Source organism: Theobroma cacao, chromosome 7 (genome assembly GCF_000208745.1).
Source record: "Theobroma cacao cultivar B97-61/B2 chromosome 7, Criollo_cocoa_genome_V2, whole genome shotgun sequence".
Classification (NCBI taxonomy): domain Eukaryota; kingdom Viridiplantae; phylum Streptophyta; class Magnoliopsida; order Malvales; family Malvaceae; genus Theobroma; species Theobroma cacao.
Genome location: NC_030856.1, coordinates 6330541 through 6351332, shown reverse-complemented (window position 1 = coordinate 6351332; position 20792 = coordinate 6330541). Strand labels below are relative to the sequence as shown.

Sequence of the window (20792 nt, the reverse complement as noted above, 5' to 3'; positions counted from 1 at the left end):
ATCTAAGACATTACTATATAATGCATTATAATACAAAATAAAACTTTTCCCTAAATTAATGCATAAGAATTATTTTTAAGTAAGAATTCTTATGCAGGGGGCAAAATGTAGATACTTAATTTTAATTAACACCTATTCTCTAAATAATTATTTTACAGTGTAATATTGTGCAGAGAAGAATGAAAACAACTATTATGGATGAAACACTACTTCACCTAGAACAACTAAAACAAGTGAAGTATTACTTCACGCAGAACAACTAGAATAAGTAAAGCACTACTCTATGTGAAATAACTAATACAAGTAGAATAACTACTTCACATAAAATAATCATTTTATATGAATGGTAGTGAAAGCAACCTGGAATAAGAGACATGGTTCACTAGTTACTTTCATCTTGAGATATTCCAAAGAGTTTAGCTTGGTCTCAAATATGAAGGTAGTTAAGAGGTATTTTCTTAACTTTTTCTTAAAGTACAAGTGTTTCTCCCTCTTACCTTTTTCTCTTATACCTATTCAAGTAGACCTTTTTCCTTTAAATTGTTCTCGCAGAGCTTTTCCTGTATACCTTTTCCATTTATCCTCTACTCAAGAATAAATCTCATTATGTTATTAACGGTCATCAAAATCCATTACTTTAATAGTTATATAATGGATTTCTAACTATTACTGAACATTAAAAACTTAGTAATGGTCACCCAATATTAAAGTTGTTTTTCATTATATGCATTATAGTCCATTCTTGAGTAACTATTATTTCTGGCACTATATATAGAGCATGCACAATTCATTTGAGGAACTTTTTTTTTTCTAGAACCACCTTATTCTCACTAAAAGCTTTTCTTTGACCCTCTAATTCTCTACTTATTCTCTTCTTATTATCTTCCTTTTACCACGACACTGAGTACTTCAGAAACTATTCTGATCTTTCTCTCCATCGCCTCCAATACATTTTTTACTTGTTTGCAATGCTCCCTCTTCCTACCACAAAAAAACCCTTTACAAGATGGAACCATTTTTTTTATTTTTATTAGGCAAAAAAAAATAGTAAGTGTAATATGTTATTCATTTTTTACAGTCAATTTGAAGTTATAGAGCTAAATCTATGACAAAGTGGTTTTCTGTAATTCTATTTAAAAGTCAAATACTCCAGTAACGTGCCTGTCACAATTTGATTGGAAATCAGTTGGTATTTCATTGGTAACAGCCAATAAGAATGAATTTGTCGGTAAAAACGTTTTTTTACGTGAAGGTATTTTTTTCCTTTTCTTAAAAAATTAATTATAGTAAAAATACCTTGATAAAATTCTACATAACTAAAATATAATGATGACAAATTTAGTATTTATCTCATTAACTTTTATGCTATGAAAGATCAAATCAACTAGTTTTGCATTAAAAATTTCATTTCACTTTTATTCACCAACACTCAATATGTAACATCTTTATTAATATTAATATTTCAGTACATGCAATCCTAATTTACACGATAAAGAGTAGTTCTCTTTTATCTCAAATATAAATTTTACACTACTTATCATAAAATTCAAACTTGAGATTATTAAGTTACAATCTCAGTTATATCTTTATTTAAAAGATAACGAAACCAAACTAGGAACCACATTATGGAAACTTTATAAAATCAACAACAAACTTGGAACCTTAAATTTCCCAGTCTAATGTTGATGATCCTTCATTCTTTTTGTCACCCTTTGCTTGCTCCTTTCATTCCATGGGGATGGACTCAAACAGCAATTTACGCACACAATCTATTTTGGCTTGGGTGGTTTGAGTAGCAAAGAAGTCACCATACTTGTATATTCGGTGTACGCATTGTGCCGTGTCCATTGCTAGTTTCACCATTGGAAGAGGATAAGAATTGTGAACAACCATCTCGTTAAGCTTCTTCCATGAGTAGCTAATGAGGCCTTCCATGTCATCTTGTGCTTCTTCCTCTGACACATCATGTTGGATCATGTAACATCGAATTGAGTTCACTGTCTCTCCTCTTTCCATCTCGGCCTTCCTCCATGACAAGATATAACAAATTAGAGTCAACTTATTAATTTAGTCTTGAATCTTTATAATAGAACACTTGAAAAAAACTCTTCAACAATTCAAAAAAATTTAAATAAATCTTTATTTTTTTACTGTGTTCAATCAATTACTTATATTTTTATTTTGAATCAAATAAATTTTTATAACTAATGATTGATTAATTATCATTAATTAAAATATTATTTGTCCTTTTATACTCTCGTATCGCTGACGTGACGCTGATGTGGAGAGTGAAAATATCACATGATCATGTCATTATGCCACATCAGCATGTCACGTTATTCTCCATTATAACATGTCAGCATGCCATGTTAGCGATATGTAATATGAAATGGCATGTGACATTTTGACAAAGTCAATAATTATAATGATTTATTTTACTCAAAATAAAGCATAAAGTTTTATTTGGTTTAAAATAAAAGTATAAAAATTTGATTGAACGTAATAAAAGAATAAAAATTTATTTAAAATTTTTAAAATAATTTAAAGTGTTTCTAAGTATTTTTTTATAACTATGCATATGCAGTGTAAGATTATGACAAATTTGATGCAAATTAATTGTACCTTGGAGGTCATTAAATCGTCTACAAGCCTTGAAATAAGGCAAGTCTGATAAAATAACTCAGAGGTAGACCAATTCTCAATGCAGTGAGGCAAATATTCAGTTATGGACTCGCTTATGCCGAAATAAGAAATGGTCAAGAGTACTAGAGCACCAATAGAGATCCATGCATTTTTTAAATATTCATCAAAAGTCGGCATGTATCCACTCTGATTCCATTGTGCTTCTTTCAGCATTCCTTTACAATAAGCTATCCACTGCATTCAACACAAATTTCTTAATTATTTACAAATATTATTCTTTTATCAAGAAAGAGGAGATTGATCTAGACTTTTTGAACAGGTCAAATATAAGCACTTAATGTAAAATCAAATATAAAACTATTCATGCATTTTTTACTATCGAAAATCAAAGGCATCACATTTAAAGTTGGAAATGCATGCATTAATATGATGACATAATATGTTAGTGCAATATGATGATATGATTATGTAATATTTTTCACTCATTACGTGAGTATTAAATTATAAACGATATTTTAACTAATGACAATTAATCAATCGTTAATCAAAATCTATTTAGTTCAAAATAAAATACATAAACTTAATTTAACTTAATAAAAGTATTATGTCAATAATTTTTCATGTGATCGCCAATAGATATCCTTTTCACTCTCGTGACCATTAGTCTTAAGCACTTACTGTGTCCTTAACATAAGGTAGAACATCCAGGTCAAGGTGTTTCGAGGCATCTTGGACTACTTCATCAACGGAGTTATACAGGGCTAAGTAGCATACTTTCATGTACTCCGGGAGTTCCTCCATGACCTTAATATCCCATCTGTTAGGAAATATAAACGATTTGGCATGAAGAGATCAGAATGAATATATTAATGTAAACGTATAATACTGTACCGATCCAACGCTTCAATGAATTTTTCAAGCTCATCAATTGATCCATAATTGTCGTATACATCATCAACATATGTTCCTATAGCACAGAATTTTGCAGCATTCTTCCTGCCTTGGGAGAATTGGGGGTTAGAGATTGATCCCACTGCCACAATATGGCATTCTATCAATCGATCCCGGCCGAAAGGTAGCTTCTCCTTGAAGTTGATGTCCTCCCACCACCTGCATGGGCCCACAAAGTTTAGCCATGTTTGAGAAAAGCAATATCAAAGTGGGTAGATAGATTTATAGCTTATTACTCTGCTAGCTCCTTTAGCTCTTTTAGGTAGGTTGCTTGCAAGACATTGTAATCCAACTTAGCAAGCTCGAGCAAGACAGAGCTCTTTGCACTATCCCTTTGGTAGGCTTCAATGAAGTTCCTTGCTTCACTCCTTACCATTCTCCGATGCAGCGGAACGTCCAGGGACTGTCGGACTTGCTCAGCTATGTTACTCTCCAGCTTTCCTGTTAACAAATTGAGATGATTTCTGCTAAAACTCTTTGCTTCTTCTAAGACATCTTCTCCTGGTATCCCAAGATGTGCTGCCTCAAACAAGCTCAAAAGCCCTGCCACATCTTCTCTTAGGTTGTCCATGAATTTCCCATCTTTATCCGTGAATTTGTTGAACACATCTGTTTTGAGTTATGATGAAGATAGTTAGATATAATATTGCATGTTAAGGTAAGATTTTATCAAATGTTCAAGTGTCTTTGATAACGTTTTCTAGTCATGCTTTCACCTGAGCTGATGGAAAAACCATTCCCACGTAGAAGTCGAAATTGCAAAGCTGTATGGTAAAGATCAGTAGGAATATAAGCATGAACAAGATGAAGAGCCACCTTAATCTCCTTCTCAAAGTGATAAGCAACTCCTAACCGCTGAATGGTGTCAATGAGCTTCAACAGGTCACGAGGATCTTCCATGGAAGTGGCAGCAATCAAGCTTTTGGCATCTTCTTTCAACACTTCCAACCGGGCTGCATGCTCATCCTCGTACTGCAAACCAGGTTAAAATCATCAGCTCAATCAAGCTTGTGTATGAAGATAATTAATGAGACTTCATTAACTATATATATACCGTATAAGGAGCTGTAAGGGACATGATGAATTGAGGATCCCAAATGCTGGGAACGTGATCAGCATTTCTGCGTCGAGGGACATTGCCTTGACCAGTAGAAGAGTTCATCATCATCATCAACTGATTATTATATATATAAAACTGGTGATAAACTAGCCTTTGCTTTACTGCTTTTCTGCCACAATGAGAGAGTAGAGTTGATCCAGAGGGGGTATTTATACTTGAGGAACGATGAATACATTTATGTTATTTATGTTATTTAATTAAATGTAACACCAAAAAATTAATAAAATAAATTTAAATTCAACTTTTTAAATAAGAGAATACATATAACTAGGGTTGAACCAACCTCAAGTTATTAGCTAATATTACATATTAATAGTGTAAAATATTAATTTATGAATACATATACATATTTCATAAGTGATATAAATATATATACTAACCTAATCCCAAAGGGTAAGGCAATCTTTATATTCTTAATTTTCATAGTATCAAGTCAAAAGAATGGGTGATTTATTAATAAAAATAATTTTGTAATAATTTATTATAACAATTTAATTGATCTTAATAACCATTTATATATAAATATTATTAATCAATATTCGAGTATTTGATTCATTGGTTAGTGTATAATTCCTTACATAAAAAATATCTCATTTTCTCACAAATAAATAAAAGTATAATAAAATTAAAAAAATCCATAACCACTCGCGTCCTATCCACCACTCAGAGGTGCCACACTGATCACGTTTTGCACGGCCTACACTGGAACTGATTTGAAGGTATTTAACTGTCTGTAGATGGACATTAACGTCCTGCCCAATAACTTGGAAGCACACTTCATATAAGTTGAAGGATTAGGTAACCTTTACTTATCGGCCAATGTATCTACACTATTATTGACTAGACCTGCTCCATCCACAAATTAAGGATTTTACATCTTAGCTTTGAAATTTTAATTTTTACCCAATTCATCACTTAATTTATAAAATTAATTTACTAACTCATTTCAAAATCAAATTTCCGGATTTGAGTTTCCACTTTAACTCAATCAATTAAACATATTTGGAGTTTTCTGCATCACATTAATCCATAATCACTGGATATGAGTCCACTAATCTTGTTATTGAGTCAATTAACTTATCAAATTAATCAATTAATCTTATTTTTCTTTTCATCTTATTTTTAAAATCTTTCAACAATTCCTCATCAATTTCAAAATATAACAAAATCTAATATTTCCAAAAATCTCATGCATGCATTGATCATATGTAAGATTTCAAAGCTCATCATACAATAATTCAATATCCATTGACATTATTTTTGATCACGTGCCATGTCTCTTTTTCATGAATAATGTAAGAGTCAAGCCTTTTTAACTGCTACAATCCAATATTTCCAAAAATCTCATGCATAGATAAAGATATATATATATATATATATTTTTAATTTAAAACATTGATCTAATTAGTGAAAAGTTTTGTCAAACTAATTAAAAATAATTTTATATGAGTGATCACATGTAAGATTCTAAAGCTCAATATAAAATAATTTAATATTCGTTGATATTATTTTTTATCACGCGTCATGTCTCCTTTTCATGAATAATGTACGAGTCAAGTTTTTTTAACTCGTAAAAGAGACACCATTTTCACTGATAGAAGTGAAATTCCTAATAACAATGATTTCGACATATGACATAATATGTTATGGATTTATTAAGACTTAAAACGTACCATACTCAATCTTCTTTCCTTTGCATACAGGACCAAGCACTAAACTTAATCCGAGATGGATAAATGAATTGTTAGTGCTTTTTAGTTTTCAATTAGCATTTAAACTCACCCTTTTTATCAAACAAACTTTGTTCAAATCAACTGATGTTTTATAATTTATCTTGTTTGATTGAAAAGCATAGAAGGCCCAAGTCGTTTTTACTTCAATTTCCATGTCGAAACCTCACATATTGCTGTTGCATGAGCCCACACAAAACATTTGGACATCCAGAGCATAGATGCACTGGATGAGCTTACTGGTGTTACTTTGGTAAGTCTATCGTTCCAGGCTCATATCAATCGTCCGGAAGGATGAAAAGAAGTGTCAAATTTGGGTAGTAGAAAATGGGACCCTCCATATTTTCCCAGGTAGTTTTGAAGAATACAAAGAGGAGCTGCAAAGAGAGAATAGAGAACATATAAGTGCCTTAACACCTCCAATTTTCTATGAGGTTTATAACCTTGGTACTGTAGACTAGTAATGGACTATGTTGCTATGCTGTTAAAAAAAATGGAAAAAGGAATAATCAGTAGTTATCTGAACCTTCAACTGAAACATAGAAAAGAAATATCCCCAACATTAAATCTGAATAATCATTTGATGCACAGCCACTAGTTTTATAATACAAAATTAAGCCAGTTCCAGCATCAAAGTATTCGAGTGGTCTGACTAAACTCAGTCAGCTTCAAGTTCAGCACCGAATTGCTCCAATCGGACAGCATCCTCGTTTAAATCCCGCACCAAAGCATGATTAACCACTCCATCATCTTCACTTGCATGGATCTGTCGCCCACCAAACCTAAATCAAACCAAAATCAAAATTACAACCAAGAAACATGTGACAAAGATAAGAAAAAATAACATCAAAACTTTAATCCTTGCTAGTTGTTAAATGGTTTCATTGTGCATTCATCTTTTTGATGAATTACTTCATACAATCATTTGATATTACCCGTTCAACTTTAGGTTATTCCCTGATGAAAATCAAAAGCATTTTCCACAGCTATTCTAGAATGTCCAACGACAAATCTAGGAACATGTTTGATTTCAATTAGAGGTGGCAAAACAAAGCCAAACCCAAACCTGAGAACCCGTCCGAGAAGGCTCAAATCCAAAGCCAACCAAACCCAAACTGATCAAATATTCAAAAACCCGAACCGAAACAACCCAAATCCAAAACAATCTAAACACAAAACAACCCAAATTCAAATCAATCCGACCTCAAAGTTCATGCTGATATAGTTAAATCTTCCATAAAATCTAAAAATGACATGAAATTAGCCCAACCCTGAACAAAACTCAAAACAATCCAAAATTGGCACAGCCCAAACCCAAAACAATCCTAACCCAGAATAGCCCGAATCTGAAATGGATCAAACTTGAAACAATCAGATCCTGAAATGACTGAACTCTAACCCACCTATTTGCCACCTCTAACTTTAGTTGACCACCTATTTGCCACCTCTAATTTCAGTTGATTCATACATATTACCCTAAGAATGTTACCTGTCTTTATAGATGGCATCTCTGGTTTTCAATCTACAAACTCCAGCAAATTGCATAAAAGCTAATTTTACAAGAAATATTCAGGAGTAGACAACTAGCTACGTAACACTCCAGTCACCAAAACTTAGTTGTGGGTTTTTGCATGTGATAAAAATCAACCAGAAAAAGAAACTGACATAAAGAATCAACTATAGTAGTTAATTGATTGTAACTATGTACACTTGAGATTCACTGGTGACCATATGCACTCAAATTTCTTCTTAACTACTTACTATCATTAACTTGTTTTGTTTTTCTCTTTTGGTTCTTTGATGGTTTAGTAATGCCAAAATCCTTTTTCCCATTTTGATTCTTTGATCCGATGTTTTACAAAATAAAAATGCAAACTTTCCAAGATGATAAAAAAAATTACCATCGTCCATTCATCAACTCTATGCACTTTTGAGCATCCTTCCTATCCTTATATTTTACCAAAACAACACCTTGTGGATTGTTCTCACAAACCTGCAGGACAAAACAAACCAAATCATAGAAATGGGACAACCCTTAATTAAATATGGTACAACCACTATGCAAATTGGAGCTAATCATGTAGAAGAAACTAAGTAGTGCAGCTGAGATTTTGATCATTGAAATAAGAAAATGGAAGTAGATAAAAAGAGAGGAGAGATAGACAGACGGACGGACAAACAGATAGAGAACACATAGGAAAATGAACTTATCGCTCAGTAAAAGGAACACCAGGCAAAGAAAGAGAGAACTTAGCTCTCTATGTGCATGAACAAGCATTCATCTCTTCCTACAATCACAAAGTGTGTAGAATAAAGGAAAACTTGGATACCTAGCCTTGTCAAATTGAAGGATGAATAAATTATGGGTGAAGGAGATTACTAAATTTTATAGGCCATGGAAGCTTAAGACATTTCATCAGATGACATTATTCTGTCTCTTAATTGAACTGATAACATTCCTAAAAGTAGTAAGAAACCATACAATACAAGGAAACTACTCTTTCTATGGTACATATGCCATTAATAATTTGCCAGATCAATTTTGTTGTTAACAAGGATTAGAAATATATGTTCTATGCAGCCTTGTCAAATACTCATTGAATAAAATAAATTTAACAAATAAAAAAGAAAAGAACCAGTAGTTGCAGCCCAAGAAGCTTTAGGTCATAGCAAAAAGCAGGGGAAATAATTCAAGGAGTTTAATGGGAAACTGCAATTTTCTAAACCGCCCAGCTCTGTGTTAGCCTGAGATAACCCTCTCCGCAGACAAGCTCATAGAGTAAGAGGGAATGATTCATAGCTTTTAATAATTACAAGAACCTTGAATTCTGTAAATTATTGGAGGACAAAGAACTTCTACTCCATATCTAACACCAGATTGAGGGACTTCATGAAACAATTCCATCACAGTTCCACAATACCTAATTTCAGGACTTATCAGGCAAGACACAAGTATATATTCTATTATTGCATGGCTATTTATCACATGTATCGAAATTATACAGATGAGCTCATGGTAAAAGGTTCTATTACCTTGACTGAGTCCACTGGACCAAGCTTCACACATTCCTCTTTAACATCCTCCTCCAGCTCGGAACGTAAATTTTCATCTGCCTGCAGAGATAAGGGGAAAGTCAGCTCACAACTCCATATAATGTATAAGTAGCAGCTGAAGGGACCTGACGTTACTTATACTACTTATAACAACCACATTCAAAGGAGAAGATTAGAAATTAATCTTAAATTCAAAATAGTAACTGGAAAATTTTAAGTATTGGAGGCAGTCATGCATATAAATTTTGGGGAATGCTGTCATGCAATTGACCATGGTTTCAAGCATACCCTCATTTCAGCAGGAGTAAACATGTTACGTAGGACAACAGTCGCTGGAATTGTCACCTTTGCATCATCACGACCACCTGCACCAGATACAAAAAATGCACATTGGGGATGCAAGTGTTGCACAAGAGAAAGCTGACAAGTGAAACTATTTCAAGAAATTAGTTTCATGGTACCAACACTAAAAAGCCACTCAAAGTCAACACAAAAGTTAGCATTGCTCATAATGCGAAAGCATTCAATCTCATGATTTGAGCTTATTTCTTTACCAAGATTGCCGAGTCATACTAGCAGAATGGAATTGACTACAATGCAGAGTGGGTCTATTTTTTATAACATTAAATGCAACAAGAAAAGGAAAACATAAAATGTTTGTAAATAAAGAAAATTTCAAACAAGACTCATTACAGAAAACCTATATCAATACTCCCAAATATATATTTTTTTTCTTTTGGGTACGAATGGAGACCTATTGGGTCCTGAGCCATCTCACAATCCCCCCCGCCCCCCAAAGGTTTAAAATTAATATCTCTAAGATGGAGTTTCAAGTTCTAACCATTGGGTGCAATGCAATCAAGATATTAATAACAAATAAGAAAACAAGCGAACAAACCATGTAAGAATAGATAACTTCATCAGCATCCTAAATTTCTTCCATCTACAGACAAGGTGGTACCAAAAATTTACCAAATTAAATCCATGCATATTGTTTTTGTATAGTAAAAATAAAAAGGAAAGAGGAAAAGAACTCATATAGAGAGTGAAAAGGAAAGTAGAAAGCACTTCAAAATTATCATTTCCAATACAGCACTACTGCAAGATGAGAACCCACCCCAGCCGAGTATCTTATCCTCAACTTTTTTCAATTTCTTTTTTTTCCTGTTGTCCACTTGTTTGGCTATAAATTTCTCCCCTGCAGTATAGCAACAGAAGCCTATCAGTAAAGAAAGACTGTAACACATTAAAAAAAAGCTCCTCAGTTGACTCTGCATAGAAATGTATTCAATAACCCATTGATAAGAAAAACAATTACAGAAATAATTCAAAAGGATACCCAGCCAAAGTTAAAAGTAACTGTGCCCAAACATTGTACCTTTCTGCTCAAATTTAGCTTGGGTGACTGACATAGGGATCTTGCCACCAAGACGAAAAGGTGTCCCATCCAAAATTTGAATAGCCAAAGCAACAGAAGGCTCCTAGCACAGATAAGAACTCCCAGGTTAGCAAAATTTTATAAATGTTACACATCAAAAACATGAAATGAAGAAGAAAACTACCTTCAAATACGTGACAAGTGCATCCCCCTTTTTCCTTCCTGTCTCCTTGTCAACATAGATCTTCACACGAGGTTTTTTTGTTTCAGGGTCCTATAAAATTTGTCACACTTACTCATGAGGTGTACAACAGAAAATCCTATTTATGCATGGATTTAACCTCTCCTATTATTATTGGGTGGATTTTGGATTAAGCCCCAGAAAATAAGCTACCCTCTGCTGTGGTATACAAGCAAGGGAAAAAATATAATAATCACAATAATCATGCACCTATTAGAGATTTCTTCCGCACAATGTATCCAAATTCAGGAACCAGGGCATTATCCCCACCCAGACACCCAGACATACAGCACTACCAGTTAAGACATGAATAACAAATGTCACAAACTTGTGACTCTCATTAAAGCTTTTGTGATAGGAAATATAATGTTCAAACATCTCATGACAGTACTAATGCAACAACACAATAAAATCTCCTAGGCAAACACGTAAAGCACGAGCTCCCACTCAAGCTATTCAGATGTACACTACATAGAGAAATTTATGCATGACAGCAAAAAGATAATTTAGCATAGTTGAACCACTGAAAACTAAGATGAATAAAATACTATACTACCAAAATTCAGTCTATGCCACTCACAAGGAAAGGCCAGAGATTTCCTACAGTTGCAACAGGCTAAACACTATATGGGGAAGAACACTTTCACAATGCTATCATTATCAGTGTTTAACAACATAAAGGGAATTCAGCAATCCCACAAGCCTCATCTTTAGTTATTTTTTTCCTTCACAGTTTATGTTGCTAAGCATTTCAAGTTGTGATTAGGACACTGAAACAACATGTAGTAAGCATTTTGAACAATTTTATCAATCTTATCTTTTCTAGAATCATATGCAGCACACGTCAGTCAAAACTCCATGAAGTCAGGATACAATGCATGGATGCACAATGTTTATTTATTCCAGCCCTTCCATCTCCTTAATGCAAAGAAAATATATCTATGTATTCAGAAAACTTCAGCCATTATAGAGTCCCATTCACTATAAGCATGTAAGATGGTCTTTACCTTCTTGATTACCCTGCAAATAGCTCCACCAACTAATCTTTAGACACTTTTTTCTATAATTTTCATCTTTTTTTCTTCAGATTTTATGTTGCTAAGAATTTCAAATTTCATTTAGTACACTGAAGTAATATCCACTAAGCATTTTGAATATTTTGGGGAACATACTGATATAATTAATCAACAAGCAGGCAAATACATGTCAGTCGAAACTTCTTAAAGTCAGGATGCAATTCAATGATTGTACACACAATGTTTAATTTTTTTGCAGTCCTCTTTCTAAAGATGAGTTCATCTCTTTGCCGCAAAAAGAATTTGTTTATGTATTTCAATGTGAAAAGAGAACTTTGCCATTTAACCATCCATAGATAGAGTCAAATAAAATAAAACATGCAAGACAGGTTTCTTACCTCTTTGATTATCCCGCACTTGGAAAACACCTCAACCAACTGCCACATGTTTCCAATTAGCGACTAAGCAAAAAAGAAAGGAAAGAAGAAGGAAGGAAAGACATTAAGGTTCTAAAGTTAACATTACTTCTTCTGCAGTTACATCATCAGGCAATCCAGTCACATAGACATTTGTATTGACTTTCAATTCAAACCAAGACTCAGGAGGTTTATTGGCTTCCTGCAAAAGTATTGAAATGATAAGGGATATAACAAGCTCAGCTCATATCATATGTACAAACAATTGGACTATTTCAGTCCAAATTAATGAAACACTGAGAGGCTGTCCAAAAAATAACTACATAAAACATATAATTCTTTTCTCTGTAGTAATATACTACAGAATTGAAAGTGGAAGTTTATAAACTAATGCACTCAAAAGCATTCCACATGGGCAATTCTTAATCTTGGCAAAGTAAAGGCAAACAATATTGCACCAAAAGGACAATGCTATTACTATAATGAAGCCAAAAATTGAGGATGACAACTCTAATGCTACTTGTAAACAGCAAGATAAAGAATGCAACTAGAATACGATAACACATTTCTTCAAAGAATTATAAAAAGAAAACTCCAAGGGAAAGAAAGAATACCTTCTTCTCAACTTTCTTTTCTGACAATTTTCTCTTGGCATTAGAACCTGCTTCAGTTTGCTCCCCACTGCCATTAACTTCTTCTCTAACAAAGGCATCAGCAGCATCAGTAACATCAGCAGCAACAGCAGCACTTACAGTTGGAAAAACTTCCTCTTCTTGCAAGAATGTCATCTCTTCTACTCCATAGTTCTCATTTTTGCTTGATGAGTTATCCTATCATGCATCATCAGTAACTCATACAATTAAAAAATAAATAAAAAAATAAATAAAGGTCATGCAAAACTGATATTTAAAGAGAGAGAGAGAAGATAAGAGAAGCTATAAAATGGAATTGCAAAGAGCAATAACAACCAAAACATTAGTGCAACAATATGATATTAGAATTCTGACTTTTACAAATTATGCAAAACAGAATTCCCAACTTAGTGACAGCCAAAAATATTCTTTCAATGGATATTATAGCTTTCATTTAAATTTTATACTTGAAATTTCTGAGTAAGATGCATGTTAAAAACATGTTAAAACTGAAGTCTCAATAGTATGTAACAGCATAGGAAATAATGAACATAGAGAACAGACCATGAGTCAACTAAAAAATCCAAGTTCAACCATTTTCACATCTCAACCTAAAACTAAGGCACCAACCTGAGGAACCCATACTCGCAGACTTCTATCCCACTTGTACCTAGTCCCGTCATCATCAGTGAATTCTTCTTCACCTTCTGGTGGTGTTAGAGGCCTATCCTGATAATCAACCCCGAACCCATCACCAATACTGCTAGAAACAGACCCATTTTTCAATCGCTCTGCCTCTCCAACCTCTCTCTGCCATTTCTCAAACTCATCATCTTCATCGGAAGGCACTGCACAGCACATTACAGGGTAAGAGGCCCTCGCCAGATAGTGAATACTTATAATAAAGATAGAAAAAAAAAAATATGAACCTGCTGCTGAAAAATCAGTCTCCTTCACATTGTTCAAAAGAGCATCGCCATCAGTTGAGGGCACTGTAAATATCACAAAGTGAGAACCTCATCATGAAGACAAAGATTCTAACTTATAAATTACAAAAAAAGCGACTAGAAGTTAATTTCACCTGGAGCAGAATAATCATTTCCCTGATGAGAAATTCCTGAAACAAACCCAGGAATTGAGGGCAACGGTTGCCCCTGACTTCTTCCTTCAGACCCTGCGAGCGTACTTTCAGAGTCAGTATTGCTCGGACTCGCCATTTTCGGCGCCGCAGTCGACACGACTTGACACTAACAAGGTTATGGGATATTGTATAACTTTCCCCTTAATTCAAAAAGACACAATTTTATCACAAATGAAGAGATTATGCAGGAACCAGGAAGAAGAAATTGCAAACCCAAACTGAAAAATTAAAAAAAAAACAACACTGAAAAGAGAAAGAAGAGGTGCAGAGAGCAGGTGGGGGAAAATTCCAGAACGAAGAAGCGAAAAGGAGGGGACGAAGAAGCTGACTGAAAGGACCAGCACTGAAAAATGGAGAAAAGCCCAAAAAGAACAGTGAAATGAGAAAGAAGAGATGTGCAGAGTGCAAAGGCTTCCAGAACCAAGAGGAGAAGGGGAAGAAGAAGCTTTGGGTTTGGATAGTTAAGCCAAGCCTTGTTGTAAAGATTTGGGCTTTCTTCCTTTTTGCATTGGGACCTTGTGGTAAAGGGCTATCCTGATGTAATGGACCATTCATGCTATTTTCCAACAAAAATAAGTTCAATTAATGACAAAAAATGCATAAATATTTGTATTTTTTTAATAACATAATATTTTAAAAAATTCTTAAATTATTTCAAAATTTTAAATAAATTTTTATTTTTTATTATATTCAATCAAGTTTATATATTTTTGTATGAATCAAATAGATTCTTATAACTAATAATAGATAACTTTTATTACCCAAAATGATATCTGTCATTTTATATTCACGTAGCATTAATTTATGATGCTGACTTATCATAATAGAAGGTAAAATTGTCACGTGACAACGTCACTATGTTATATCAACATATTATATCATCATCTATTATGACAAGTCAGTATAAAATGAAAAATGTTATTTTGAGAAACTTAGATTAGTTTCCAATTAATTATAAAAATCTACTTATTCAAAACAAAAATACAATAATTTAATTGAATATAATAAAAAATTTAAATTTTTTATTATAATTTGGAAACCTTTTTAAGTATTCTACCTTTTTTTTTAATTAGCATTAACTTAATTCCATTAAAAGAATGATTAAATTTTTAATACAAAATATGCAAACAGTTTAATTATCACAATATGTCAAAGAGTTACTATAAGGCATAAGTCTATAACTAAATTTCCATGCTTTCCTCTCAAAACACCCAAAAATGAGGCAAAAAAAAAATACCAAAAGTAAAATTTTTAAACTTCACAAACGAGTATATATGAATTATCATATACATTTGACTATAAATAAAAAATTAATAAATACAAAATAAACAAATACGATCGATTAGATATAAATCTATTTGTAAAATTAAAACCCTATTATTAATGTTTATAGGATTATACTATTTTCAAAATTTTGTATAAATCTAACTGAATAAGTTGGTTTGATCTAACATATTTTGGGGTAGGACAATTAGGCAAATTAGCTAACCTAGGATGTCTAGGAGAAGAAGAAGAATTTGGTGGTGATTTAGGAAAAGAAGATAGTGGTCAAAATTAGCCAAATTAGAAGTTCAAGTAAAAAATGAACAAGCCAAGCTGTGGCTAGGATGATCAATTTGCCTAATTCATTTCCAGTACACACACCATATGAAAAATAGGATTTCACACTTTGCAAAGTTCCCCTTCTTTTAGGACATTGACTTGGACTAGTCTAGAAGGGAAAAAGAAAGGAAAGAAACTGATGTTTTTTTATTATTATTTTTCTTTAATTTGGTAGGAGAGAAGTAAGAGGAAAGAAGAAAAATAGATGGAGTTGTATATTTTTTTAAAAAAAATATATTCTTAAATTATTTAATAAAATTTAAATAAATTTTTAATTTTTTATTATCTTCAATCAAATATTTATTATTTTAAAATTTTTATGATTAATAATTAATTAATTATCGTTAATCAAAATGTGGTGCTGACATGGTACAATGATATTACCACATGATATTTTTACCCTCTACATTAGTATTATATCAATGTCTTGTAAATATTTTAATTAATGACAATTAATCAACAGTTAGTTATAAGCGTCAATTTGATCCAAAACAAATTAAAGTACAAAGATTTGATTGAACGCAATTGAAAAAAATAAAAACTTTTTTAAATTTTTTTAAATATTATATCTTTTTAAATCTAATCCTTACAAAAAAACGAGAGAAAAAACACTCTTTCTACTTAATTCATTTTATTTACAAATTTACTCATAATCTCGTTATTTTTCTTCAGTTTTCACCTTCATACCAAACACACACACACACACAAAATGAAAAATAACTTTCCTTCTTGATCTTCTTTTTTTTTTTCGTTATTTTCACCTTTTTTTTCCCTTTTCTTTATTTTCCTTCATTTCAACCAAACATAGATTTAAAAGAAAAAACAAATCAAGCTGACTGGAAAGAAAGAAAAATGCAAGCCTTGGTGGGCAAATATTAGGAGAAGAAACTAAGACACTATAGTCTTAAATTCTTGCTTGACAATTCAATACTATTTTGATTAGGTCTTATTGGCTGGAAGAAAATGTCTAGTAATCAATTGCCGCTTCCTCCGTACAACAAAGTTAATAGAACAGTAAATTACAAGCCCACGTAAAAGTCATAGTCATCGTACATCTTTAATATTTTATTATTTGGATTATTTTATATTTAAATTAAAATATAGTTTTAATTATCGATTTTTGTTGTTTAAATTAAAACATTATATGATATCTGAACATTTGATTTATTAATTAGTATATGATCTCCTTATTTAAAAAATAAAATTTAAAACCCTGTTCTCACAACTCTTAAAAAAATAAAAATGTACATGAGTGTTGATGTTTTATGTTACGTGTAAAATTTATCAAATTTATTGGATGAAATAAGCATTTTAGTATTTAATGTTCTTAAATTTTATCACTTCAAGACGCAATGTTTTATGTCAATCAATTTAAGATTTCAATTTTTTTTTATGTTTATTGTAGAGAAAAATTGATCATAGAAAATGGAACTTATCATGCTAAAAGTTTTAATTTTTGCTTAAATTTTAGCTTTCTTTTTTAGGAAAATTCATTTATTAAAGATTTTTGTTTTACATTTTTTTATTCATTATTGATTTTCCTCCATCAATAAAAATGGCCAAATCCTAATATAATCAAAATTTCACCTAATAAGGCAAGAACAACAAAATTAGAATCTCAAAGGCAATTTTTAACCATTGATTTTGCTAACTAGTTAAGCTTCTTCTCTTTCTATTTTACCAATTTAATTATCCTTAAATCCTCCAATTACATGCAAAGCTTGTAATTCGATCTGACAATTAAAAATAGACATTTGATAATGATCAGTGGACCAGAATGCAAGACTATTAATTGAAACTTGTGACAGACGCAATGACAGAAACTATAAGAAAACAACAAGTGGTGATTAAGCTTGTTAATTAATTTTAAGCATTTGGCTGATATTCATATATTTAATTTATAATTAAATTGCCTTCAATTTTAATATTTCCTTACTTTTTGCCATTTTAAAATAAATATATAGTAATAAACAAAAATCATGTATGATTTTTGCCTAAAAAAAATTATTCCTTAAAAAAACCTAAATATAAAGAAAATAATAGAATGAGAATTAAAGGAAAAAAATTATTATTGTATTTATCATAATATATTAAAAAATTTCCTTGTCAAAAAAAGGAGAGACACAAAATGGATGGAGTAACTTATTTACAACATATTTAAAAGGAAATTTGAAAAAGACTTTAATCACAACTTCAAAAAATATTTGAAAAAATTGAATAGTATTGTTAAAAAAACCTAAAATTATTTAGATAAATTATAAAATATAAACTCTGCATCTGATCCATGCATCGTACAATGCATGGATCATTCTGTCGTACACAGAAAAGGATGGCCCCGACTTTTACTCGAATCCCTCAAAATAAAGCCAGGGTACAAGTTAATTCAATGGACGTGTATTTAAACTAGATTAACTGAACAGTGGGTCTAGATTTTTCACTGCTTCATAGACTGGAACATGGCCATTGACTTGTCTTTATATGATTTCTTGATTTCAACTATTAACCTGGAATTCAATCAATTTTTCAAGTGTGAAAAGGAAAACTAGTTGGTGTTTTTAATGATGAGAAAATGATTCCACTTCTCTATATTGTTGCTATTTTAAGCAGTGTTTACACCATTTATCTGACGCAACTTGCTTGCTGAAACCTTCAATTATCATCAGGAAATGTTTTTTCTGGTCTTTTTCTTTTTCTTTTTTTTTTAAATAATTTTCATGCCTGGGTAATCTGAACAGTGAATTAATAGGGGGCCATTAAGTCTAGCAATAAAATATCGAGCATTGTGCTAGTATTATTAGTGGAAATGTGGTTAAGTGCTTGGTTGTATGGTCTCACTGTCTAGCAGGGAAAGTGTCAACTGTGGTTGACAGATGCATTTAATTTTGGTACTGGGGGTTGTGTCCAGTCTTTTTAATGCCTCGGTGATTGAAAGGCGGATAGTTGCTAGTTAGTTTTGTTTAGCATTTTAAGCCCGTTTTATCTTCTCAATAAATTTTTATATTTTTATTATATTCAATCAAAATTTTATATTTTTATTTAAAATTAAATAAATTTTTATATTTTTAATATAATTATCAAATTTTAATATTCTTATTTTATATTAAATAAATTTTTATATTTTTATTTTGAATCAAATAACTTTTTGGATTAATAATTGATTTAATAAAAATAATATTTATCATTTTATATCACATCTTATAAGTGGTATGTTAACATATCATAATTGATGATGACTTAATATTTTAATTTGATATGATAATATAATCATATGACATTTTTCATCTTCTATATCAATACTATTCAGTAATAAAAAATGATAAGTAATATTTGAATTAATAATAATAATTAGTTAATTATTAGTTATAAAAGTTTATTTGATTTAAAATAAAAATATAAAAACTTAATTGAACGTAATAAAAAAATAAAAAACTTATTGAATTTTTTTTAAATAATTTAAAAGCTTATTTAAACATTATACCATAAAAAAATTATCATATATATTTAATAAAATACATAATAATACACCTTTAAAAGTTTAAAATTTGTATAATTTAGTTAATCAAGTTGATTTCATCTAACGTACATATTTTTGGGATAACACAATGAGTTCAATTAGCTGACGTAGAATGCTTGCATCGAGAAAATAGAGAAAAAGAGAACTAATTGAATAGCGGTCAAAGCAAGCCAAAATTGAAGACATTCCAAGTCAACAATGAAGACGCGAAGCTGTCCATAGGATTAACCAATTTGCCAAAAAAATAAAAGGATGTCACACGTTGGAAATTTCCTTTCTTCTATAAAAGGTTTCACTATGTTTAGTAAGAAAGAAAGAGGGAGGAAAGAAAGGAAAACCAATCTAGGTGACCGGCAAGAAAGAAAAATGCAAGCCTTGGTTGGTAAATATAGGAAAAGAAACTTGGAATCTTATAATCTTAAATTATACATTTATAGAAATTTGAATAATTAGGTTTATTTTGATTCACGAGTTTGATTTTTTTTCGACTTATTTATTGTTTGGATTATTTTACATTTGAATTAGAATATGGTTTGAATTATCGACATTTATAATCATCTATATCTCCATCTTATTTACGTGTTTAATATTTGAACAATCTCGTAAAAAAAAATTAAAGTTTCTTGAATAAAACAGAATTATACCAAATTGAAAAATTGGGTTTATTTTAATTCATGAGTTTGACTTCTTTTTTGAGTTATTTATTGGTTGGATTAATTTATAATTAAATTAATTAGAATAGGGTTTGAACTGTGGCCTTTGTAATTAATTAAATTAGATCAAAGTATTGTAACTCAGGTCATGTTTATCACATTTATATGATTATTAGAAACTAATATATTGCGATGGAATCCGAATTAAATTTAAACTTTTTTATTTTTATGAATCGAGGAAAATTGATCGTAAAAATGAAACTCATCATTATAAAAATGATTTAGCTACTCCAAAAAATTTTACTTTATTTAGGTAAATTTTAGCATTTTTTTTAAAGAAAATTCATTTACGAAAAGATTTTTCTTGTTCATTTCATTATCCATTTTCAACCATCAATAAAAATGCTGAAACCCTAACATAATAAAAGTAGCATGTTGTTTTAAAATTAAAAATATTGCATATATTATATTCTAAAATAGACAATTAACATAGAAATTACAACCATTTAGTGATATTAATGATTCAATTAGAAGAATTCAAAGTTAGGAGGATGAAAATGTAAATAACTCTGAAAGGGTCAAACATTAAACACGCTCCCTAGTTGCGAATAGGAAAAGTGGGAACAAAGCTTAATTATCCTTGGCTTTTGAGTTGCAACATCTATTATTAAATAAAGAAAAGTAAGTTAATCTCAATTATT

The 20792-nt window shown here is 31.1% G+C and overlaps 2 protein-coding genes across 3 annotated transcripts; both read right to left on the bottom strand.

The window, feature by feature from the left end:
• LOC108662741 (probable terpene synthase 9) lies at window positions 1726-4756 on the bottom strand. The gene is made up of 7 exons (XM_018124266.1): window positions 4649-4756; window positions 4311-4566; window positions 3831-4203; window positions 3535-3753; window positions 3322-3460; window positions 2623-2877; window positions 1726-2022 (listed from the first exon to the last, which is right to left on the bottom strand). Exons 1-7 carry the CDS (start codon window positions 4754-4756, stop codon window positions 1726-1728), a joined length of 1647 nt encoding a protein of 548 aa, XP_017979755.1.
• Window positions 6851-14789, bottom strand: LOC18594154 (splicing factor U2AF-associated protein 2). Of its 2 annotated transcripts, XM_007021631.2 has the most exons (13): window positions 14263-14777; window positions 14111-14173; window positions 13812-14029; window positions 13164-13379; window positions 12659-12751; window positions 12532-12570; window positions 11061-11150; window positions 10877-10979; window positions 10616-10696; window positions 9787-9863; window positions 9478-9558; window positions 8346-8437; window positions 6851-7226 (listed from the first exon to the last, which is right to left on the bottom strand). In XM_007021631.2, the coding sequence occupies exons 1-13, from the start codon at window positions 14396-14398 to the stop codon at window positions 7103-7105; spliced, it is 1413 nt and encodes a 470-aa protein (XP_007021693.1). In that variant the 5' UTR covers window positions 14399-14777; the 3' UTR covers window positions 6851-7102. The 2 variants fall into 2 exon arrangements, with proteins under 2 accessions (XP_007021693.1, XP_017980124.1); XM_018124635.1 differs by lacking the exons at window positions 6851-7226; window positions 8346-8437; window positions 9478-9558; window positions 9787-9863 and adding an exon at window positions 9870-10441 and having other exon boundaries at window positions 10567-10696; window positions 14263-14789.

What these genes read in the sequence shown, in the direction of transcription:
- LOC108662741 (XM_018124266.1), bottom strand. Translation starts at nt 4,756, where the DNA reads ATGAACTCTTCTACTGGTCAAGGCAATGTCCCTCGACGCAGAAATGCT. An exon ending in TGGTTTTTCCATCAGCTCAG is followed by an intron (nt 4,204 to 4,310) that starts GTGAAAGCATGA and finishes AACTCAAAACAG; the next exon opens with ATGTGTTCAACAAATTCACG. An exon ending in TACCTTATGTTAAGGACACA is followed by an intron (nt 2,878 to 3,321) that starts GTAAGTGCTTAA and finishes TGTTGAATGCAG; the next exon opens with TGGATAGCTTATTGTAAAGG.
- LOC18594154 (XM_007021631.2), bottom strand. Translation starts at nt 14,398, where the DNA reads ATGGCGAGTCCGAGCAATACTGACTCTGAAAGTACGCTCGCAGGGTCT. An exon ending in TTACTCCTGCTGAAATGAGG is followed by an intron (nt 9,559 to 9,786) that starts GTATGCTTGAAA and finishes TTATCTCTGCAG; the next exon opens with GCAGATGAAAATTTACGTTC. An exon ending in GAGTTGATGAATGGACGATG is followed by an intron (nt 7,227 to 8,345) that starts GTAATTTTTTTT and finishes GGTTTGATTTAG; the next exon opens with GTTTGGTGGGCGACAGATCC.